The sequence below is a fragment of the Choloepus didactylus genome, chromosome 15 (assembly GCF_015220235.1).
Source record: "Choloepus didactylus isolate mChoDid1 chromosome 15, mChoDid1.pri, whole genome shotgun sequence".
NCBI lineage: Eukaryota > Metazoa > Chordata > Mammalia > Pilosa > Megalonychidae > Choloepus > Choloepus didactylus.
Window position 1 is genome coordinate 66,916,587 of NC_051321.1, and position 24,507 is coordinate 66,941,093.

Genomic DNA, 24,507 nt, shown 5'->3' on the forward strand with positions numbered 1-24,507 from the left:
GTTCTGGGCTGCTGGGCTGTGTAGGGAGGCTCCCAGTCTGCTGAAATGATGGCTGAATGGGGCTTTGTTAATTCACACTGCTCCACCTTCCCAACTCTGGGACAATCAGCTGAGGTTGCAGGGAAGGCTAATGTACACGCCCAGTTTTGTGGTGTGTGCCTGTTATTTGAAGCACTTCCGTCACACTGGGTTGTCTGGGGCAGCTCTGGGCTATGGGGCTGGCGATGGGCAGGAGTGTTTCCTGTCCACCAGGATGATGGCTGTGAGTGGACACCCCCCTTTTCTTGGGAAGTTGTGGTGTTTAGTGAATTTTCTCAGCCACTGGATTATTGCCTTTTGTCTCAGAGCTCTCTTAGTTCTGCTCTTGACTTGACCTGCCCAAATTGCAAGTCTTTGAAGCTTTCTGTATTGGGCTTCTTAGAGTAATTGTTTTAGAAAAAGAAAAAAGGATTAAAAAAAAAAAAAAGGGCCCTCCTCAGAGATCTAATGGGTTATTGAAATGCTAAGAGACAAAGCAACCAGGGCCATTAAGGAAAGGTCCACAGGGCAGAGAGATCAGCTTTTCTTTGGGATTTGCATATGCGCCTCAGGGCCTGAGCTCTGCCCTTCCCCTTTCTATGCTCACCAGAACTCCAAAAATCCTCCGCTTTTATTTTGGAGTTTTTCGTGTTGTTTTGTCTATGCCTGTCTCCTCTCTGCTGGGCTGGCTGCTCTCAGATTCTCTGGTGTCTGGTCTCAGTCTATCTATGGTTGGAGTTTGGATCAGTAGAATGAGATTCCGATAAGGGCTGCCACTGCAGTTCTCCCTTCTCCTTCCCGGAGCTGACAGCCCCTCCTCCCACAGGACTGAGCCTGGCAGGGAGGGGCGCGGGTCCCCTGGCCGCAAAAACTTACAGATTTCGCTGATCTCAGCAGTTCCACGTTTTCATGAGTGTTGTATGAAGTATGCCCAAAGTCAGATTGCTCTGTGGTGTGCAGTCCACGCAGTTCCTGGCTTTCTACCTACTTTCCTGGAGGAGTAACTAAAACATACAGCTCACCAGTCCGCCATCTTGCCCCGCCTCTCTCTCCTCAATAGAGTATTAAAGTTTTTTTTCTGGGTCCTGCAGATTTATTGTTTATATCTTACTGTTTCCTTTCTTAAAATACTATTCTATATAGGCTCATTTCTTCCATTTTAGTGTCTGATATAGTTTGTATAGAAAGCTATCTATCTATCTATCTACCTATCTATTCATTTTGTAATCAGTCACCTTGCTGAATTCTTTATTTTTCTAGGGTTTTCTGGGAGCACCATCATATCACCTCAAAAAATTATATATTTGTTCCCCTTTTTCCATATTCCTACATTTCATTTCTACTACTATTTCTTATTTCTGACTATTATTTCCAGAACATTAGTTAAGTGATGATAATGAGTATATTCTTATAAATACTGAAATACTTAAGAGGACGTATATGGTACTGAAAAAGAACATGGGTTTGGGAGCCAGACAGATTTCGGTCTGAGTCCTGACTCCCAACATTTATAGTGGTGTGAGGAAGGTTAAGTTTAATCTCTCTATACCTCAGTTACATGCTTGGCAAATATTAACTGGTAAATAAACATTAGCTATTACTATTAATGAGAGTTATAATTCGATACTCCTGGTAGATCCTGGTTTAGTTGCAATACATCTTATATATTTATATCAGCAAATACCAACACTTGCAGTCAACCTTATTTAACTAACAGATCCTGAGCACCCAGATGCTAGGCAACCTTTTCCAATTACCCTTCGATTTCATAGTCCCTTTTATAATTTTAGTTTGTTCAGAAAGTATTTTATGGAAACTTTTCAATGGTTTATGTATGGATTTTACCTTCCCATTCAAGTACTAGGTGACAAAGCTGGTTATCTCTGTTCAAAGTGAATGGTGTGGTTTGCTTCTTATGTTAAACATGGAGAAAAGAGTTAAAAGCTTACCAACTGATTCCTTTTCCATCGGTTTTCTTACTCACTAATGCTCTCCAATGGTCATGAGTGCTTTTAATAACATCAATTGCAAAGTTCTATAATTTGAAGAGATATATATTACAATCATTAGAAAGTGTTCTCTTCCTATTATCAACATCTTCCCAAAGCCTAAGACTTTGTCCCTTTGGAAACACTTCCTTGTGTCAGAAATGCAGAACATTTAAATGAATACATCAACATCAAGACTGTCTTCTGCCTTTAAACATTTGTTTAATAATCATATAGTCTTTAGATGGCAGCAATATGGTTAAATTATAAGTCTGAAAGCAAATAGGCCTAAAGTTATGGTTCTGAATTACTTTTCTTACTTTATCTTTAAATTCTGCATTGAAAGCGAACTCATTCTCTGGTTTTCCATCAGGAACCTTGTACCTTCTAAACCAGTCCACAGTGGCTTCTAGGTAGCCAGGTTTCAGCCGTTTGACATCATTAATATCTAAGAAGAGATTAAGCAGACAGCAAGAGATATCAGTATGAATTTAAAAAAATATATCAAGGACTTACTATGAGAGAACTATGAGATAGATCATCAAAAGTTTAAGACAATATTGGAGCTAACCATCTTGTTGAAAAGCGGACACGTATACACATTAAAAGAAAAAAAAAGTAGTATCTTACAATAGCTTTTACATTAATTACTAAGGGAACTATCAGACAGTAAGTGTGATTAGATAAGAGGACAGAGGAATGGCTGGGGGCTACGCAATGAAAGAAACAGTTTGGCAAATGTGGATAACATCAGTGTCATCTTACTGACCAAACCCTTGCTCACTGCCAGCAAACAGAAGATACAAGTGCTAAAAAAAGTCAATCAGGAAAATACTGGAAGAAGGAATGGATTCAACAGCAGAAATGTATTTACAGTTGTATAAAATAACTCTGCTTTAAGTCCAATTTATAATTTACATAGTTAAAGGATTATCAAACATTCTGTTATCATAATACCATTAAAAGTATAGAAAGTTTACAAAATGAACTGGGAAATGTTTATGTAACCAATAAATTAAGAATTAACAGATAATTATGATTACTGAATCTTTATATAGATAATCTTCTTACTTTCTATTATATTAGAATAGCCAGAAGTACCTGAAGTTACTGAACTGTAACCCAGGTGCCTTGATCTTTGATAATGATTGTATAACTATAACTTTTATCTTGTGATTGCAAAAACCTTGTGATTGACTCCTCTTGTATCCCCTTATTCTGTTTTTCAACTTTAGTCTTATGATCACAAAATACAGCCCCTAATGTTTATTAATGAAAGAACTTGAGTCAGCCCAGAACAACCCACTCCAATTCCTAAACTATCATACTAGACGGAGCTGGATTTAACCAAAATTGACATGCATGACATGCTCAGTAGCTTAAACTTTAACCTATAAGTGATTTATTCTTCATTATAATACTAAAAATCATGCCCATCATCAAATTAAGGCCACCATTTTCTTACATATATTCTGCGGACCAAGCATGCAATCAATCTGCACATGCTTAATAATTGGATCATCTTTAACTTGTCATCTCGAGCCAGTATACTCGTTATCCTAAAACCTGCCCATCTTTTGATACTATAAAACTATCAGTCACTGCAGTTTGGGGAGACAGACTTTTAGGTGATAGGCCATGTGAGCTCCTGTTTTGTGCTCTGCAATAAACTCTTTATCTCTTTGAAACCTGGTGTCTCAGAAAGTGGTCATTTGAATGCATCACGCAGAGAGCCCCCAGCTTTTGATTGGTATCATTTAAACACTGATGAATTTCAAAGAATTTATAGTTAACATAAAATGTGTCATCTGATACAGAAATAATTTGAAATCCCAGAAATCTGAAATGCAGGAAAAATATAAGAGCTGATTAATTCTCTGACTGTAAACCAGACACTGTAAAGATGTACTGGATCTAAATTGGGGAACCCTGAGCAAAAGAGCCAGAAAAAAAAAGGTAGGGAAACTTGGTAGAAGATTTTTGTTCCTCGTTTTGTACATTATGAATACACAGACAAAGCCAGCAGTCTGCAGAGCTAGCTGAGCAAGAAGCTCTAAGTACTGCCTCCTTCCTGATGCCACATCAAGAGAGCACTGGGGTAGAGTACATCTGAAGGGATTAGCAACAGTGACACTCAGGTTAACTTCTCATTGCAGAATCCCAATGAGAAAAACCAATCGAAGCTTCTCTGCCTACTGAGCACCGATTTAAATGTTCTTCCCAACCTTCCATGACTGAAATGTAGCCATCAGCCCTGTTAATCTTTTTAGGAGTTAACAAATATATTTGGTTCACACCATTTTTAGTTCTTTTCAATAGTCTATTCATCTATTCCAGTTGCCTTTTTTCCTAGTATAAACTTTTTTTATTTTAGAACAGCTGTTGAGTTACAGAAAAGTTACAAAGATAGTACAGTGAGTTCCCATGTACCCCATACTCAGTTTCCCCTACTATTAAATTCTTATATTTTATGGGACATTTGCTGGGGGCTGGGACGAGGGGAATTAGGGTACTTTGGGGGGGGGTGAGTGTGTTCATCGTTCCACAACTTTGTGAATATACTAAAACCCACTGAATTGAGCACTATAAAAGGGTGTACTTTATGGTATGCAAATTATACCTCGAAATACATACATACATACATACATACATACATAAAGCAAGCAAGCAAGCAAGCAACTGAGTGCTAGTAGGTAGGGAAGGAAAAGAGAAAATGGTAAGGTAAACCAAAGCTACCAGATACTTTTTCCCCTGGAGTGAAGGAGAAAGTTTACTTAGTCAATTATAGGAGATCAGTAGTGGAAACAACAAGGCTTTGCCAAATGTTTTGTGCCTCTATTCCTTAACAGTTTGAGGGCATGGGTTTACAGTTCTGTCATGATGTGTTAAGTTTGGTGGTACTTAAGAATGAGGTTATAGACTTCAGACTCTTCCTAACAAGGTTTCTTACCATTATAATTGGCTGCATCAGGATCATCCACATTAATGGCAATGACTTTCCAGTCGGTTTCCCCTTCGTCAATCATAGCCAAGATGCCCAAAACTTTCACCCCAATTATTTCACCTCTTGCACATACCTGGAGTCAAGAACCACAGTCAGGATAATACTACTGAAGGAAAACTTTCAAAGAGAGGTTTTACTTAGTGGATAATTGGGAATAAAGCTGTCAAGTTTCTGCAAACTTACCTTAAAATTGTTCCTTTAGGCATATTTTAAAAAGCTCAACAAGTAAATGCCAAACAGACTTAGCAAGGTTGAAAATAGGGTATCCCTTATTATTTGTAGGTCATAAGAAAATCACTAAAATAATCCAGGGTAACTGACTGTTTTTTCAACTACCTCTGACTACTCCAAAGAATAAATCCTCCATAATTCGTTCAAATATACGTGGCATCTTTACATTTAATTTTAAAGATGTCACTGAGTTTGCTAAGTCATACAGTATGACTTAAAAACTGAGTGACAGCTAGGACTTCGGAAGATGGCAGCATAGAAAGAAGTGGAAGACAGTCTCCCCCAGAACAATTCATAAATGAACAAAAAACCAGTAAATAACCTGGAATAACAGTGGGGAGACAAACATGACTGCCCACTCATCATCCACCAACCTGAATTGGGAGGAATGCCCGAGATCACAGCATAAAATCTGTAAGTAAAACTGCGGACCCGTGCTGAGAGCCGAGAGCCCCTCCCTCATAGAAGCCTCCCTCATAGAAGCCCCTCCCTCATAGAAGCCTCGCGGTGCTGGCTCTCTCAGCCCAGCTCCAAGTGAGGTTTTAATATTAACTGCTCAATACAGACAGCGAATCCTCAACAAGCAGACAGAGGCTTTGGGTGACAACAGACCTTGGGAGAATCGGGGGACATATCTGTCTCAGGATAGGGAGCCCAAAGGATTGGGTGCTATCTCTGGCTGACGGGTGAACCTGGGAGTTTTTCTGTCCCTCTCTCTCTCTCTGTGGAGAAAACCTCAGCTGTTCTCAGCCCGCAAGGCATTGTAGCAAAGACAGCCTCAGACATTCTGCATTCTGAAACGAGCTGAGAGCGCGCCACGGCACAGCACGGCGGCCCAGGGCTTCCCTTGAGGGACAGCACGCACTGGTGACGTAGCACGGCATTCCCTCGGCTGAGCTCCTGGAGGATCGCGGCTGGGAGGGGGGACCTGCTCGGAGAACCCAGGGGCGCTACACCAAGGCTGGTGGTTTGTAGAGCAGCAAGAGAGAGGGTCGGGGGCTGAACTGAAATGAAGGCTTAGACTCTCGCGGCAGCCTGGAATTTCCTGGAACCAGGGGGATTTGAACATTAGAACTGCCCTTCCTCCCTGGCCACCCGTACACATGCCCCACATTCAGGGTGGATGGCTCCAGCAACACACCCAAACTGAATTCTCCAACTGAACCCACAAGAATCATTTCCCCACACACCGCGGGAACAAGGTTGTGAACTGACTTGAGGGATATAGGTGACTCACAGACGCCATCTGCTGGTTAGTGAGAGAAAGTGTATGTCACCAAACTATGTCTCTGAAAAATTAGATCGATATGCTTTTTTTTGTTACAATTTGAAAGAACCCTATCAAGCAAAACAAATGCCAAGAGGCCAAAAACAACAGAAAATCTTAATGCATATGATAAAACCAGACGATATGGAGAATCCAACTCCAAACACACAAATCAAGATTTCGGAAGAAACACTCTACCTTGCACAATTAATCGAGGAATGAAAACATGGCAAAGGATTTAAAGGACATCAAGAAGACCATGGCCCAGGATATAAGTGACATAAAGAAGACCCTAGAAGAGCATAAAGAAGACATTGCAAGAGTAAATAAAAAAATAGAAGATCTTATGGAAATAAAAGAAACTGTTGGCCAAATTAAAGACTGTGGATATTCACAATACAAGACTAGAGGAAGCTGAACAACATCTCAATGTCCTAGAAGTCCACAGAACAGAAAATGAAAGAACAAAAGAAAGAATGGAGGAAAAAATAAAAAAAATCGAAATGGATCTCAGGGATATGATAGATAAAAGAAAACGTCCGAATTTAAGACTCATTGGTGTCCCAGAAGGGGAAGAGAAGGGTAAAGGTCTAGAAAGAGTATTCAAAGAAATTGTTGGGGAAAACTTCCCCAACCTTCTACACAATATAAATACACAAAGCATAAATGCCCAGCGAACTCCAAATAGAATAAATCCAAATAAACCCACCCCAAGACATATTCTGATCTGACTGTCAAATACTGAAGAGAAGGAGCAAGTTCTGAAAGCAGCAAGAGAAAAGCAATTCACCACATACAAAGGAAACAACATAAGACAGTAGTGACTACTCAGCGGCCACCATGGAGGCGAGAAGGCAGTGGCATGACATATTTAAAATTCTGAGAGAGAAAAATTTCCAACCAAGAATACTTTATCCAGCAAAACTCTCCTTCAAATTTGAGGGAGAGCTTAAATTTTTCACAGACAAACAAATGCTGAGAGACTCTGCCAATAAAAGACCTGCCCTACTTCAGATTCTAAAGGGAGCCCTACCAACAGAGAAACAAAGAAAGGAGAAAGAGATGTAGAGAATTTTAACAGACATATATAGTACCTTACATCCCAAATCACCAGGACACTCATTTTTCTCTAGTGATCACGGATCTTTCTCCAGAAGGGACCATAAGCTGAGACATAAAAGAAGCCTCAAGAAATTAAAAAAAAAAAAAAAAAAAAATTGAATATACTCAAAGCACATTCTCCAAACACAATGGAATACAAATAGAAGTCAATAATTTTTGAACTGTAACTCCACTATTTTCTTCCTACATGATAAAAAATACACAAACTCTAAGGACAAATCAGTGGTTTTGAACTCAACGTAAAATATGTCATTTTAGACAACTATATAAAGCTGAGGGAATAAAGGGGTATAGGAACATAGTTTATGTGCCCTATTGAAGTGAAGGTGGTATCAAAGAAAAACAAGATCGATAGGGATTTAAAAGGTTAATTTTAAGCCCCACAGTAAACAAAGAAATTATTAGAGAATATAACCATAGAGATGAAAAGTAGAGTTTGGGTTAAGAGAAATGGGGGAAGGGGCAATGGGGAGTTAAGAAATGAGTATACGGTTGCTGTTTGAGGTGAAGGGAAATTTCTAGTAATGGATGGTGGGAAAGAGCATTACAACATTCTAAATGTGATAAATCCCACTAATGGAAGGCTAGGGAGGGGGTGGAATGGGAAGATTTAGGCTGTATATATGTTTCCACAACTGAAAAAAGAAAAAACAAAACAAAAAAAAAAAAACTGAGTTGACAACTTTCTTTTCAGTTGTTTAATATTTCCCTGAGCCTGAAAAAGAACACAAAGAAATATAACCATAATCAGAAACTTACAGCAGTCTTACTTGACAGAGTAATCCTTACCTCAAGTCTCCAACTCATAGGGTCATTCAGCTTGGGTCAATTCACTGATCACTTCAAATCATTAAATAAGGTTTATCTTGTATGAAGATGAAATTTGCCTCCTGGTCCTCTTAGCCTATTGACTAATTCTCTGCCTTCTAAAGCAATGCAGAATATATCTACTTCTTTTACTTATATGCACATTTATACACACATATATACACATTATTTTCTATATTAAGGTTTAAATGTACAACTTATAATATACAAATGCTTAGAATGAAATAGAACCTTTTATTACCCAGAACTATTATTTCCACTAATATTCATATATTCATATATTTTATTCACAACATTTTTAAAAGGATAAACTTTATATATTTCATTAATAATATGTCAACACCAAAAAAATTTCAGAATCCATTACCTTGCTCCCAATTTCACACACATCAATTGGGTCATTGTCACCACAACAGCCAGTGTGTTCGTCATTGTGTCCTGGGTCTTCCCAAGTCTAAAACATAAGGCATGCAGTATAGCATTCCCATACTTGCTATTGACAAATGGATCAAGTTGACATTGAAAGATAACACCCTATGAATCTTTGTTTGCAAAAATTATGTATCTTCAGTTATTTTTTCTCATTTAAAAAAATTTTCTTTAAAATCTTTATTCACACTTAAGAATACACAGTAATTTCAATCAAATCCTGGAACCCCTATTATGTAAATAATGCTAAACTAAATTTAAGCGTTAAAACAGACAATGATCCTATTTAAAACAAACAAAATTACAACCACTACAAATAACTGAGATGACAAACAAACACAAAGAAATATAGACGCAAATACTTACTTTACAAATACATTAAAAGAAAACTGCTTGGATGAACTCTTCTAGGTACTTACTATCTTCTACTAACTAAATTTTCTTCAAAACACATTTCCAAAGCAGAGGTATCTGGGCAATAAGACTGAAATGGAAATGAAGTGTTCTGATGGTATAAGTGTTATCACCTTGACCAGGAACCAAGACTGAAAAGTTTAATCTGTATTTTCTGGAGCATTCAATTGCTGATTTTCTCTCCTTGCTAAATTGCAAGACAGAACACTTGCAGAGCAATTCAAAAAATAACTGATTGCTCTGCTTGCCAGAAAGTCAGGTTTAAAGTAACAACTATTGCTTTGGTTCTTTTCTCCTCCATCCAGAACATATAACTTGGATTTGTTTATCTACTCAGCTAGAATAAAGGCAAAAACAAAAAAGTGAAGGGGAAAAACAAAATACCAGATCCAACAAAGACAACATTAAGAAAGCAAAGCCCAACCCACACAAGAATAAGTAGTTTAGCAATGTTTTCCCAAAGGGCTGATATTTCAACACTAAACACTAAATCAGTTGAAATATAAGGTTAAGTGCCACTACTAATGCAGACAAACAACTCTGATTACCTAACAAGCTAGATGAGTCTGACTTAAGTTCTACTAATGTATAGGTTCTCTCACAGGGGATTCTATTTAACACACTCAATGGTTAATAAAAACAAAGCATTTATCAGAATCAATAGGGAAAATTAAATTGAATATTTCATGTAAAAACCTTAGGGGCCACCACTTTAGCCTTAGACAAACAACATTTAAATACATGTCCTTCACTCAAAGTAGATGTCATTCTGGTTATTCTTCATTAAAATATTAAATAAGAACCTACTACATACTGGTATTGTGCTGGGGATAAACTGGTAAACAATGTAGACCTCCCTCTTCTCAAAGGACTGTATGCTTTGGTAAACAATCCCATAATTACTCTACCACAAAGAGCTTGGCCTAAAGAAGGAACCAGGCCTCTACACATGAAAGTCAACAGCTATGAGAACTTAGCTGTGCCGAGTACCAAGTGCCTTATTCTTCACAACAACCATGAGCTAAGTACTATTAATATCCCTATCTCAGGGAGGGGGAAACTGAGGCATGTAGGCACACTGGAATTCACAAGCTGGGGTCTGAACTCTGGTCTGCCTGGTGCCAAAAATCAGTGCTTTTAACCACTATCCTACACATTTCTTTTTACTTTATATACTTGCCACTCACTCAATCTGTAAAGAAAGATTTTATATAGCTTATAACTTGCCCATATTTAAAAAATAACTATTCAGAAAAATAAATTTTTGAATCTGAATTTGAACATTGTAAACATTTACCTTTCAGTTTATCTTGAAGATTCAAGGAAGTATTAAAATGAGTTAACTATCTCTTATCTTTAAAATCCACTATAGAAAAACCTTTTTTAAGGTGCTTAAATGTTTTTATTAATAGCAGTAAGTTAATTTTTAACAAGCTAAAATGCACACTTTCAGTAATTGCATGATGACATACCTGGGGGATGGCACCATAGTTCCAGATATATCCTTTATAGGGGAACAAATTTGCAACATAACGGAGTTTTCCTTTTTTCACATCTTGTTTAATTGGGTTTAAAGGGTCCTTTGTAGCAATCTGAAATTAAAATTTTCAAATTATTATATATTTGGCTGTGAAATATTTTTCAAAACAAGAATTTGAGGAAATAACTTACACTAAGCATGTCTACATGTCCCCTCATTCCACTTTAACACTATCATTTACTCTTAACATTTTTATAATTTTTTAAAATTTTTTATTGTGGAAACATATACATAAAACACAAAATTTCCCATTTTAACCATTTTTAAGTGTACAATTCAGGGGCATTATTTACATTCACACTGTTGTGCTATCACCACCATCCATTACCAAAACCTTCTCATTGCCCCAAATAGAAACTCTGCACCCACTAAGTAATACCTCCCCACCCCTCTCTCCCCCAGGCCCCTGGTAATTGCTAACCTATTTTCTATCTCTGAGAATTTGCTTATTCTAGAGATTTCATATAAGTGGAATCAGATAGTATCTGTCCTTTTGTATTTGGTTTATTTCACTCAGTGTTTTCAAGGTTCATCCATGTTGTAGCATGTATCCGAATGTCACTCCTTTTCAGAGCTGAATAATACTCCGTTTGTATGTATCTATACCACATTTTGTTTTTCCATCCATCTATTGACGGGACACTTGGGTTGCTTCCATCTTTTGGCTATTGTGAATAATGCTGCTATGAACACTGGTGCACAAGATCTGTTTGAGTCCCTGTTTTCAATTGTTTTGAGATATATACTTAGAAGTGGAATTGCCGGACCAAATGGTAATTCTATGTTTAACTTTTTGAGGAGTGACTAAACTGTTTTCCATAGCAGCTGTTCCGCTTTACATTCCCACCATTTTATGATCCGAACCTAAAATTTTCTCCATAATCAGCCATTAAGTGGAAAACTTACTTAAGTTATACAGGAAATATCAACAAGGGAAAAAGAACATTAACCAATTCTACAAAACAAAACCTAAACCCCTATCATTTGAGAAATGAGAAATACTAAGATTTTTATTAAAAAGGCAAAAGAATAATATCCAACTTCAGCTTTCCTTTAAAGCATTGAAAAATATTCAAATATTTGATTGTCATATGTATGCAAAGTGTGGTTACTGTCAAAAGGCTTAAGTGATATAAAATATGTATATAAATATACATAACTAAAAACCAAATATGTTAGCTGTTATGAAAATTAACAAGATGCAAGAGAAATTACAGTAAGATTATTTGTGGCTAGGCTGATGTAGGTGGAAAAGAGATTGGGACTAGACAGAGGAAAATCTTGGGAATTTAGATTAAATCTTGAGTATATCAGTGTGGCTAGATCAAAAGCAACATCCTAAGGCTATCAATGTAAGGCAAAACATTACCTCCATTTTTGCATTAGACCAGCGTGGTACTTCAACTACCATGTGGAACACATTCTGAAAAAACAAAGAGAAAGGGGGTTGGTCACAGGAACTAATTTGTTGTCTTCCTTTAATGAGCAGTCCTATTTCTTCCAAAGCTTATCTGCTCATTGTATCAGATTTTTGACAGACCTTTGAAGTCAATAGACTTTCAACACCATACATCAAAAAAATAAGATACATTGCTGGATGAAGAGATAAAGCCAATATAGCAAAACATTAGTTGTAGAAGCAATGTGGGGGTGTTCACTGTGCAATTCTTTTAACTTTTCTGTTTGCTTTAAATATTTCATAGTAAAAGACTAGGGGGGAGGGGAGTGGAAAGAATATTTCTATAAAGGAAAGAAACTGTTTTTAAACAAACATAACAGAATTTGTATCTCTAAGAAGGAACTCTTCAAAGCAATCATCTCCAAGGGCTATTCATCTGCTTCAGTGATACCACAATTAGGCAAAAGGTTTTTGGAGCTTCTATTTCAAAGGCAGTTTATAAGAGGACTCCCATATCACTCTAATTACTTTGTCATACTTTAGTTTTGGCCTCAAATAAAATGAATTAGCCCAATCACCATCATTATTCTCCAGATTTGGCTGTTTTTAAAAACCAAATTCTGTTCAAAAGGACAAGAAGTTTGACAATAAAGATAAGAGAATATGTTTCGAAAATATTTTAACCAATAGCCATTCTATAAATTAGTTAGCAGCCTTAACTTGACCACTTTGAAGTGGATGATATATTCAGGGAGAAAAAATCTGAGATGCTTACTGTTTAAAAACACAATGAAAAAAAAAACACACATTTTGCCATCTCACTGTTTAAAAACACAATGAAAAAAAAAACACACATTTTGCCATCTCATTTTGCACCCTAGAGACAAACATTAACTTGACACAGTTTCTCTGATTAAAACTGGGCTTTAAAAAGAGTCAGAATATCATTTTTACCAATGCAGTTTTAAATGTGGTTTTTCAGTTTATGGCCTCCACAAAGGGCACTGATAAAAATAAATAGGCAATTACTCCTTTATTAAAAAGGTATTTTAAAAAGTTGATTTAAAATAAAAAGTACTACACATCTTTTTAGAATTACCCCTTTCTATTTTGTATCAAATATCAGAGACTGATAAGCTACAAGGGAATAAGTCAAAGGTTTGGAGTCAATAATTACCTTGCTGCTACTTTTTTAAAAATACAATTTTATTTGAGATATATTCACACACCATACAATCCATCCAAAGTACACAATCAGTGGTTTACAGTATCATCACACAGTTGTCCTTCATCGACATGATCAATTTTAGAACATTTGCATTACTCCAGAAAAAGAAAAAAGAAAACCCCAAACATCCCATATCCCTTCTCCCCACCCCCTTATTGACCCCTAGTATTGCACTCTAACCAATTTTAAGACTTACAATAAGGTAGCTTTACTAAGACAGTGTAGTATGTCACAGACAGATACATAGATCAGTGGAACAGAATAAAATACCCAGAAGATCCATACAATATACAAGCAACCAACTTTTTGTTGTTGTTGTTGCTATATAGCTATACAATCATTGTCAAAGATCAGAGCTACTGGATTACAGATCACCAATTTACAGTATTTCCTTCTTTGCTGCTACTTTTAACCAAGCAGAAAAGCTACACAGGTTTATATTCAAGAATGTAAAACTTCTGTTATTTATTTAAGTGCTTGGTCAAACCAAGGGAAACTAAAGCATTCATTCATGGGTTTCTGTTCCAAGACTCCTGATGTTTACTTGGTACAACATAAAGGTGATAAAGAATGGTGGCAGTATTTAAATCCAAGACTGAATAAACTACTGTATCCCTGTAAAGTAGTAACTGATGGTATAGAAACTGCTAACACATTTGTTCATAGGTAGGAAACCTCAGATCAATGTGATTAAATTTCACTCTTCCCACTGTAAATTTTCAAGAACTGCATCTATCTAGTACCATTTCTCGGCTATTAAAATGAAAGATTTGTTGGTTTCTAATTCAAGGCCAAGTCTGGGTTTTAAAAGATTTCAGCAGCAATAACCTAAAGAGTCACAAGGTGGAGCTGTTGCTACACGAAAGAGAATTTAGTGCCACAGTATAACTATAATCACATCATTTAAAGCTACCCAGGAGAGAAAACCAAGGAGATCGGTTGTTAATTTTTTTTTAAAGAAAATACCACCAAATGAATACATTGCTTCAAGAGAAAAGTGGCAGATAGAGCTGAAATTTCTAATTCAAAGTTTGGGAACTATTTGAACACTTTAATGGAATTAAATGATAAATATGTACAGATCCTCAAAACATTATCTAACATTACAAACCTACATAGCTAATGAGAAGTAAAAAAAAAAAAAATTTACAAAGGAATAAAACATCTTTCAGAAAACGGAAAGATAACTCTACTATGAATAGAAAAACCCTGAAAGCCTGAAGGTTTGATGCTTTTTAGAAATTAGCTGGGCCAAAAATAGCAAGGGATACCATGCAAGGGGCCAGAGTCAATTATCTTTTTTTTTCCCCCAAACAATTATTTCTTGAGCACCTCCTATTATGTGCCAGACACTTTTCTAGATGCTGAAGACTAGCAGTGTTCTTTCAACTCCACACGAGTTAGATTTCCAAACCAGGTACTTCCAGCTTACAGGCCTCACCACAACAAATGTGAGTGGCTTGACTGTAAAATTGATGCTTAGTACATTTTCAAATGTATGTAGATGCTGTAGTGATTTCTGGACTTTTTTTTTTAAAGCAAGGAATTCATACCAGCTTTTAGTTATTATTTTCCCCATCAATTATTATCACAGAGGAGGTTTTTATAAATTATTTTGATGTAAGGGGGGTGGTTCTTATACTTTCTTTAACAGGAACTACTACTAAAGAAGTTTTTAAAGAACAATTTATTGCTCCTAGACACCATGGCTACAATTCAGGGAGTTGTCACTGGATGAACAGTGATATTTAGGATGTTCAGGTCAACTCAAGAAAAATTCAACCTATTACACCATTGCTATCAAAACTTTTACTGTTTAAAAACTATGCTTTCTAATATTCCTAATGTTTAAGCACTTAAAAATGAGACAAAATTTTAAGAACCTTAGTACCATCCAGTTAAAAATTCATGCCTTCTTTCTCGAACCTTCATTTTTTCAACTCTTACTTAGTTCAGTCCTGAATTTATCGCCTTATTATATTCCCAATGTGAGGACTTTTTGGAACTCTGCTCTCCATTTCTACCAGGCCTTGGATTCTAAAACCCTTGCTCTGGTATCATAGCTCTCATCTCCCCATGTGCAATTTCAGAGAAAAGGAGGAGATAGTATCCATAGAGGGATAATTTTGACAAACCTGTGGAAGACAGGGGAAAAAGCAAACTATACCTTTAGCTCCAACTTCCTAAAGTCAGAAATATAAGTGTCTCATTTCCCAGATTTATAATCACATCATCAGGTAGTTCAAGAAAGTTAATGTTAAAGATGTACAGATTCTAAGGAAATTGGAAATTTAATAAATCTAAATTATATCATTTGATTAAGCCAAAAGATTTAAAATAAAATTACTAATGAATAGGCAATAGCTATCTGGTAGGCTATAGGTACTAATGTAGTAAAGCACATATATTGGGAACATATTCTCAACTTAATTACATCCCATCTCTGAATCTTAGCAAAGTTAAATGTCTTTATTGGGAGACCTAATGAATGCCTTATGACTCATGACCTGTTTCCAACACTGGATCTGAAGTCTAATGAACATGATGACATTGCATTATTACGTAAGTAGTTTCAATTAGCATTTTCAAGTTGATCCATCATGTGCTTCTCTAAGATAACTTCAGAAACCAAATAAATACTAGATTTAGAATACAAAAATCACCCTCTGATCCCACCACACTTTCTTTTATTTTTCTGTTTTGCAGTAACGCTGCAAAAACAGTGAGAAAAACCATGGTAGGAGAGAGGATTTTCTTATAAATTCATCTAGAGATTAGACAAAGCAAGAAGCTAATATAAAAAGCAGCTTGTCTTCTCTCTCTCTTTTGAACTTCCAGAGTAGTTCTGGAATATTAAATCCCTATCAAAAGAACTTATGTAGCTAATAAGGAAATGCTCCGCCCCATAATGGTAATTTTGAAAAGGTGTACCAAATTTCATCATACCCAGGAATATTTTGCTAATTAAGTGCTTGCCAAGCAGCAATGGCTCATAACACTTAAATTTAAGTTTTGGCTTCAAAGTCAGTTAAGTGATTATAGAAGGATTTACTCTAGTTTGTTAAAGTAAATAGGTTTCTGAATTATTTCATTGACAAGTGACAAAAGTCTATGACCAAAGGAAATAAATATTATGACCATCGCTCACACATTGTACCCTACTCATTTAGATTTGTAACTTAGCAAAGGAAAAATGGTTTCTAAAATGAAAAAAAAATTTTTGCTCAACAAATTGTGTTACGATTCCTTGGGAAATAGTTAACCTATTAAAATTAAAAGATAAAAACAAACTTTCAATAATACTCATTTGTTTTCCAATTACACAGACTAGCTACTCATAAAAGATCCAACAAGCTCTTGTATTTGGCAATAAATACTGCCACACATACCTATATAAAGTAATAACACTTTTTTTTAAAGATTAAAAAATTAAAATCTGGTTTCCCAACTCTACCCCTAAAATTAGTTCAAATTAGTGAGAGGTTACTGAGCCAATGTCTTTAAAATCACTCCTTTCAGAAACATTAAATTCTAATTCCTTAGTGAAACAGGATAAAGCTTATTCAGCTGATCTAGCTGCCTATCAGTTTCTTTTTTTTTTAACTTTTTGTTTTGCTATATCTATTTATCTATCTATCTACTGAAGGTTGCACACATCATAATTCCTGAACACAGTAACACAATACTTCCATGTATATCTCCTATGAACAAGGATAGTCACTTATATAATCAATCACCTTAGGGGCAGTTATCAAGTTTAAGAAATTTTACGTTGATATAAAGTTCACATTCTATATTCCAATTGTTCTCACGTCCAAATAATGTCCTTTTGAGTCTTTTCTTCTCCATTCTTAGATTCTATCTAGTATCATTTATTGCATTTAATTCTCATTATCTCTTTAGTTTCTCATTCATTTTTTTAAATTGTGGAAAATACATACAACATAAATCTTCCCATCCCAACCCCGCCCAAGCATCCCATTCAGTGGGATTAATCACATTCACAATGTTGCAGTAACCTCACCACCATTCCTTACTAGAACTTTTCCTTTACCCCAAACAGAAACCTACTCTCATTTTGCATTAAATTCTCCAGTGCCCCTGCCCCCCACCCTGGTTACCTGTACTCTACTTTCTGTCCCTATGAGCTTGCAAATTCTCTGATATTTTCTTTGTGGTTACAATGGGGCTAAATTTAACATCCTAAATCTAGAACAACCTCATCTGCTTTGATGCCAACTTAACTACTTCAATAGCATACATAAACTATGTTCCTGTGCCCCTCTGTTCCCCCACATTTATACAGTTCTGGAGCATGCACATATGGCCCTAGGAATTTCCCCATTTACACAATTCTGAATGTCCCTGCTTCCCCAGGAAACAATTTCAGCAGTCCCAGGTTCTGCACTATCCTACAGTCAGCAATCCCTTGGCCCAGTCAGCCACCTGATGCTCTCCCACAGCGTTCTGTAGTAGAGCTCCGTGAGCCACCTTCCACACTCAGTCAAGCTCTGGAATGGTGGGTCCCTCAGGCCACCGCCAGGCAGAATGGGCCAGACATACATGCTCCCAGTATGTGCAGGAGGGTTATTATGCTCCCTCGGGAACCATGACCAGGGACCTGTACTGGGAGCACAGGAGGCTCTGGACCAAGCCAGTGAGGGGTGATAGAGGGCCCAGCCAGAGCGCCACGAGATCCGACAGCTTTTAAGTGGTCTTTTTCTTGATTTGGCACTGCCCAGTTACTGCAGCCTTTAACTGTTTTCTGGAGTTTGGGGAAAGATGTTGTCACCAGTTCTTGCTGGTTACTCAAAGCTCCTTCAGGGCATCTCACTCCGCCAAATTGATCCCTCACATTATCAGTTCCTCTTAAGACATGTCATAACTAAGAATAAGCTCCTATTTCCCCCCTCAGATGAGCTTTAAGATAACCAAATTTTGAAAATAGATATTCCAATCATAATCTCTGCTTATTTTTTTCCTTTCATGAATGCAAGCACTGGGTCTGCACTTCCAGTTGTCAAACTCTTCTGTAATTTGCAACTGAGAATTTGGACTATGGAAACTTTCCAAAGAAAAATGCACATTTATACCAAATTGCAGTTTCAGATGGTTCATAAAACTACAGAAGTCCATCCATGGCCATTCCAGGGCCACAAGGTCACCAAGAATCCCTGTACTAGAAGACTACAAAGTCTCCCCAAAGCATGCAAAGAAGTTCTTATTCATTTCCTTAAGTAAGCCTTTATTCTGCACTACCAAAGATAAATTTACTGTGGAAAATTTGAAAAATACAGAAAAGCACAACATGAAATGCATTCCACAGACATCTCCATAATCACAGGAGGCAGTGTAGCTTAATGGTTAAGACTACAGGTTCTGAGCCAGAATGCCTGGGTGTGAATCCTGCTGCTACCACCTATGAGCTCTAGCTGTGATCCTGAACAATGGGGGTTAATAAAGGAACCTTGCTCAGAGAATGGCATGATGGTTGAATGAGATAATCCACCTACAGGGCTTTAGCACAGTGCCTAGGATATAGGGAACACTCAATAAATATTAAATATATATATATATTTCTTTTTACAAATGAGAGGTAAAAGTATAAAGCAAGAGACTGATTTGATGTAGCCTCCTTCAGTTTTTTAAAACAATTATTGTAACATACACAACACAAGTCTCCTCCATTCTCTCAATTGATTTTTTTTTTAATAATTCAATTTTAAACAACATTCTTTTACAACAATTAAAAGATGACCAAACAAATAGCTAGAAGTAAACATATGAAACTATCAAACTCCAACCTAGAAGTCTGGACTCCTGAAGACAACTGTATAACAATGTGATTGTTGTGAAAACCTTGTGGATCGATCACACTCCCTTTATCTAGTGTATGGATGGATGAGTAGAAAAATGGGGACAAAAACTAAATGAAAAAATAGGGTGGGATGGGGGGGATGGTTTGGGTGTTCTTTTTTACTTTTATTTTTATTCTTATTCTGATTCTTTCTGATGTAAGGAAAATGTTCAAAAATAGATTGGGGTGATGAATGCATGACTATATGATGGTTCTGTGAACAGCTGATTGTACACCATGGATGACTGTATGGTATGTGAATAAATTTCAATAAAACTGAATTTAATTAAAAAAAACAAAGATAATCAAACAAACCAACAAATAAACTAGAAAACTCCATTACCCTATATACAAATAAAATTGGGGAAGACCATATTTAAATCATTAATTCTGTGATATTTTTAAAACTTCCATTTATAGAAAATCCAAAACAAAGCAAATCCTGTACATAAGAGTGATCTAAAAAGTATTCAGATGCGTAGCATATCTCCTCTAAACATTCCTGTTACAATGAGAGATCTAAAAAATTTAATGATAAATGATATACAACTGTGGAAAGTATTTGTTAAGTTTCCAAAGCATCAACCTATTTGATTACAGAGGCCCCACTGTCTTTCAGAAAGAAAGAAAAGAAACACAGTTCCATATTTACACATGCTCCCAACAGTCCCCTGAAAAACAAACAGAAACCTACATTGTCATAACAAGTATTTAACAGAAAAATTTAAGACTTGGAATAGAAAAATATCAAACTTCTAAAATTAAAACAAGTCATGATATTTGAGCACTGGAAGAATTAGATAAAGTTTATAATCTCCCCAGTGCTTCACACTATTTTTGCTGACTACGTGCTGGATTTTAAAAATTTCTGGTATGTCAGAAGTTCTAGGTCAGAAAACTCTCTGAGCTACAAGTGCTTTTATATTTGGTCCCAAAATAGATCCAGAACAAAGAATATCCCTACAATTAAGAAAAAAAAAAAAAAAAAAGTACAGTGAGTGCTTGCTTTTGACTTTGTTCATCCCATATGAATTTGGACATAATCCAAGCAGGATATTGAGTTACAAGGATTTCCAGAGCTGGCTGGATTTATAAGATAATGGCATAGACCAAAACAGATGCTGTCCACACAGAAAGGTCCTGACGTAGAGTAGAATATAAGCCCCTGGACATTTTTTCTTAGTAGAGCTGAGTTGTGTTAAAGTTACATTCTCACTAGATAATGACATTTCCTTATATCACCCTTCAAATGACTGACCATATAAAGGATAAAGTCTATGTCCACACCCCCAAAATGTATTTATGTAAACTTAATCACTTTGGAATTAAAAAAAAAAAACACAAACACATTTTTCTGTGACCAACTGAGTTAATCAGATCTTTTGTTTAGGCCATAATCCAAAATAATTGATGCCTACCATTCCTTGATTTTTGTTTTGTACATACTAAACTTCCTTATAAACAAAACAAAACAAAGAACTCTTCCGTGCTTCGCAGAAGTGCTGTAGTCTGGATCACTGGTGAAATTCAGGGCTGTCTCAAGAGCTTGTGTTTTAGTTAGAGTTTTCTCTGCTTAAAGTGGTACAAGGTGGTAAAAGGCAGTCTTCAGTTGAGTTAAGCCCAGTTTACAGGCATAATCAGGGCCGCATAAGATGTCACTGTGTTGCAAAGTGATCTGAGTGAAGATGTTTTTATATGACACCAACATGGAATCTCAGTTTCCCATTTTAGGGTAATGTGGAGCAGCAATAAAATTAGATACCACAACTGCTATGGTTATTTTGGTCCTTGCTTCGATTACTGTCCACACACACAAAAAAACATCTATAGATCAAGAAAACAATTTCCTTCCTTAGATATCTGTTGCCAATCAATCTGTATGCCATCAATAAATTTAGGGGTCATCATTTTTTACCTCTTCATTACTCAGGATAATCTGAGATGTTACTGTAAAGTACTTTGAAATATATACTATTGTGGAACTCACAGACCATTCAAACCAACCAAACCATGGCAATTCAAAGGGAGGGGAGGATCTGGCAGTTCATACCAATTCCCAGGAAATCAGATGTAACAACGAAGAGTTTCTGAATAAATACAACTTCAAAGATCCCACAGGGGAACAAATGCCAACTAGAGGTCCCTCCTGTAACTGTGACACATAATTGGCCTCAGGCTGTTTGTTCCACTGCCTCCAGTCACAGCCCAGCTCAGGCTCCTTTGAAGCAACACACAGCCTGGTTTTTCTGCCCATGTCCAGGTGTTAGGACAGAACTCAGCAAATTCCCTGGTGGAAGTACAATGAATTTGTCTATTTCTATCTGAGAGTCAAGCCCAGGAAAACAGTAAGACTCAGCACATATAAGTATAAAGTTTCATCTTTATTATTACTCTAGATGTATATAGGAATGTGTTGTTCACACCTAGCTGAGGAGGGTCAATAACCTGTGTAGCTTTTGTACTCACTGTGCATCAGTCTTACTGAATGAATGACATTCATTCATTACACATTTAATGTGTAAAAAAGAATCAAATTTGTCCTTATGTCAATTCCTAAATATAGTATCAGCCTCTCCCATTGGGAATGAGACTAAAGAAAAAAGCTGTTTTTAAAATAACTAAAGTTGTACAAATACTACATGTTCTTTGCAAAAAGATTAGAAAATATAAAGAGGCCAAAAAGAAAATAAAAACAAAAAGTCACTAGCAATTCCACCACCAAGGGATTACAAATATTTTGGTATACATAGTTCTAGGGTTTTTCCCCCTCAGAAAGCAAAAATTCTTATCAATTTCTGGTAAACCTACTCAATGCTAAAGTTAGATTTCTTCACCACTGATATATATAGGAACAGACATGTCTTTTTACAAGTCTGGGGAATAACTTTTATTAACACTATTAGCAGCTCTTAACTCTACCAGCCCATTAAACATATCAAATTTCCCCATAATCATTGAACAATCTAATTTATTGTTACTGTTCAAGAAACATCCCACAGCCCAATTTTTGTGCTAGCTCCCTGGTTTATTTTTAAACCACTAATATTTTAATTCCAAATACTCATATACAACAGATCAATGTGATTTTTTTTAACCAAGACAGCCTAAAAACAGTTTGCTTGAAATAATCTGGCTTTAAGACTGACTTCATACTTAGTCAAGTCCCCTTTAACTCACAGCATTTCCAGTACTTAAGAGATATATAAGAAAATCCATATATGGAACTAGTTGATATGAGTAAAGAAACTAATTTTAAACAAAAGGATGCCTTACCTTATCTGCATAAATTGGAATATCATGAAATGGAGATATATATTGTCCTTTTTCATTTTCTATAAATCAAAAAATAAAATAAATTTATTACCGGTAATTGTGGTTAATTACACTTCCAGATGCATGAAGTACACATTTTTTACACCAAGATTTTATTCACGTGCCAGAAAATTGTTTTTCCTGACCCTCCTCGAAGCTGGGGTTGGGCTTTCATCCTAGGCTCTCCTTAGGTTATCTAACAGGTACTTAACCCTGTAATGAGGGCAGGGACTGTCACCTTAGTATCTCCAGAGCCTAGCAGTGCCTTGTAAGCAAAAGGCAATCAAATTCTTTTGGAGAGAAGGCGAGGACCTATTTGCTTAATCATTTCTTTCAGTATTCACAAAATGGGAGTTAACCGTGCCTGCCTATTTCCTTCCAAAATAAAACTGTAACAAAGTTGAAATAGAAACGGCTTGGGTCACACATTTAGAATGCTTTCATTATCGCGAATCATCTGTTCCTTGTAGCCAGGAGGGAAGAGTGTGAAGATAAACCAAGGTAGCTTTCCTCCATCTAAAAGGCAAAAGGTGGTGCACCAAGGCAAGCGGAGCGCCATCAGCCTGCAGCTCCCTCGGTAGTAAGTGTAGCTCTAGGTGCTGGACTTGGGGTACCCCTTAAACATCGACCCCTTGCACAAGGGTAAAATTTTGGCACGTTCTTATTCATGCCTCCCCGATTGACGTCACCTGTCTGACTTGAGGGGAACAGCTTTCTGTTTCATAAGGAGATTTCCCAGCATCAGTGTTAACAGGAAAACACACAGGAGAGGCAGGAGCGCTGTTGGGACCCCAGAGGGACTGGTCCAGCGCCTTCACTGACCGCTCCTGATCGGTGCCTGTTTCCCCATCAGTAGAACAAGTGGTTGGATATTACCCCCCCTCAGTGCCGATGATCTGAGCTACAGTGGAAGAATCTTATAAGGTCTTTACGAAGTCACCATCCCCCCTTTTCCCTTAAAGGGAATAATCCTCTTACGGGGATTATTTTACCAACCAATCACCTTTCTAGGGTGACTCAGTGGTTTCCTTTTCCCATCAGACCCTGCCCGAGCAGGACACCTACAAAACCATCCTGGCCCAGGATCTCGTCCCTCCGAGCGTGTAGAGGAGGAATATTTTTTTCTAGCAGAAGGTGGCCAGAGGCCGACCCACCCCGTCCTGCCACAAGCGGTAACTGCGGAAAGTAGGCGCCGGCCCGAGCTGCGAGGACCGACCCAGAGTCCGGCCCGCGCGGGACACCCGGCCGAGCGCGGGCCGCACCCGCATGGGCGGGAGACGAGGCCGGGGAATGAATGGCCGGGAGGGCGGGTAAGGGGCGCGGTCCGCGGACACTCACTGAGGAAGACTCGATACTCGAAGGTGAAGGGCGAAGCGCGCTCCTCAATGCTGAAGCCGCTCATGGTGCCGGTGAATGAGCCGCCGCCGCCGCCACAGATTCACTAGCCCGCACGCGGCGCCGATGGACAAGGGAAGACCTCCGCGCCTGCGCACTTCAAGGACTGGACCAGGGAACAGGGCGGGGAGCGGCCTTTAACGCTCCTCCCGCTCGCGTTCCCACCCCACCCCCGCCCGGCCCACTCCGTGCGCAGGCGCACTTCGCCCGGCTCGCGGGGTTTCGGGCCCCGGCCCCGCCCCCGCCAGCCCCGCCCCCTTCCCTATGAAGCTGGGCCACGTTGCCGGCTGCAGGCTTTTTCTCAGTTCTCTGGACTCGGCCCACGGCCTTTGGGATTCTGGCAGAGGCGGTTACGCGCTTAAATTATCTTGGACCGGCTAGGAATAGACCACGGCCCTCCGTCCTGTCTCCTTCGTCTCCCCCGGCTGACTCGCAGCACAGGAAACTTCCTCTGAGTCTCCCACATCCCTCCCTG

The 24,507-nt window shown here is 37.7% G+C and overlaps 1 protein-coding gene across 1 annotated transcript in view; it reads right to left on the reverse strand.

The window, feature by feature from the left end:
• Window positions 1-24,054, reverse strand: part of PPA1 (inorganic pyrophosphatase 1) — a 39,947-nt gene extending 15,893 nt beyond the window's left edge. The window contains exons 1-8 of the mRNA XM_037804734.1: window positions 23,976-24,054; window positions 22,599-22,657; window positions 12,211-12,264; window positions 10,774-10,893; window positions 8,826-8,912; window positions 4,957-5,083; window positions 2,327-2,454; window positions 1,968-2,053 (exon numbers count right to left, since the gene is read on the reverse strand). Of these exons, the coding sequence (XP_037660662.1) occupies window positions 1,968-2,053; window positions 2,327-2,454; window positions 4,957-5,083; window positions 8,826-8,912; window positions 10,774-10,893; window positions 12,211-12,264; window positions 22,599-22,657; window positions 23,976-24,039 (725 nt within the window). The 5' untranslated portion in view covers window positions 24,040-24,054. The remainder of the gene's footprint in view (window positions 1-1,967; window positions 2,054-2,326; window positions 2,455-4,956; window positions 5,084-8,825; window positions 8,913-10,773; window positions 10,894-12,210; window positions 12,265-22,598; window positions 22,658-23,975) is intronic.
• Window positions 24,055-24,507: the final 453 nt, after the last annotated feature.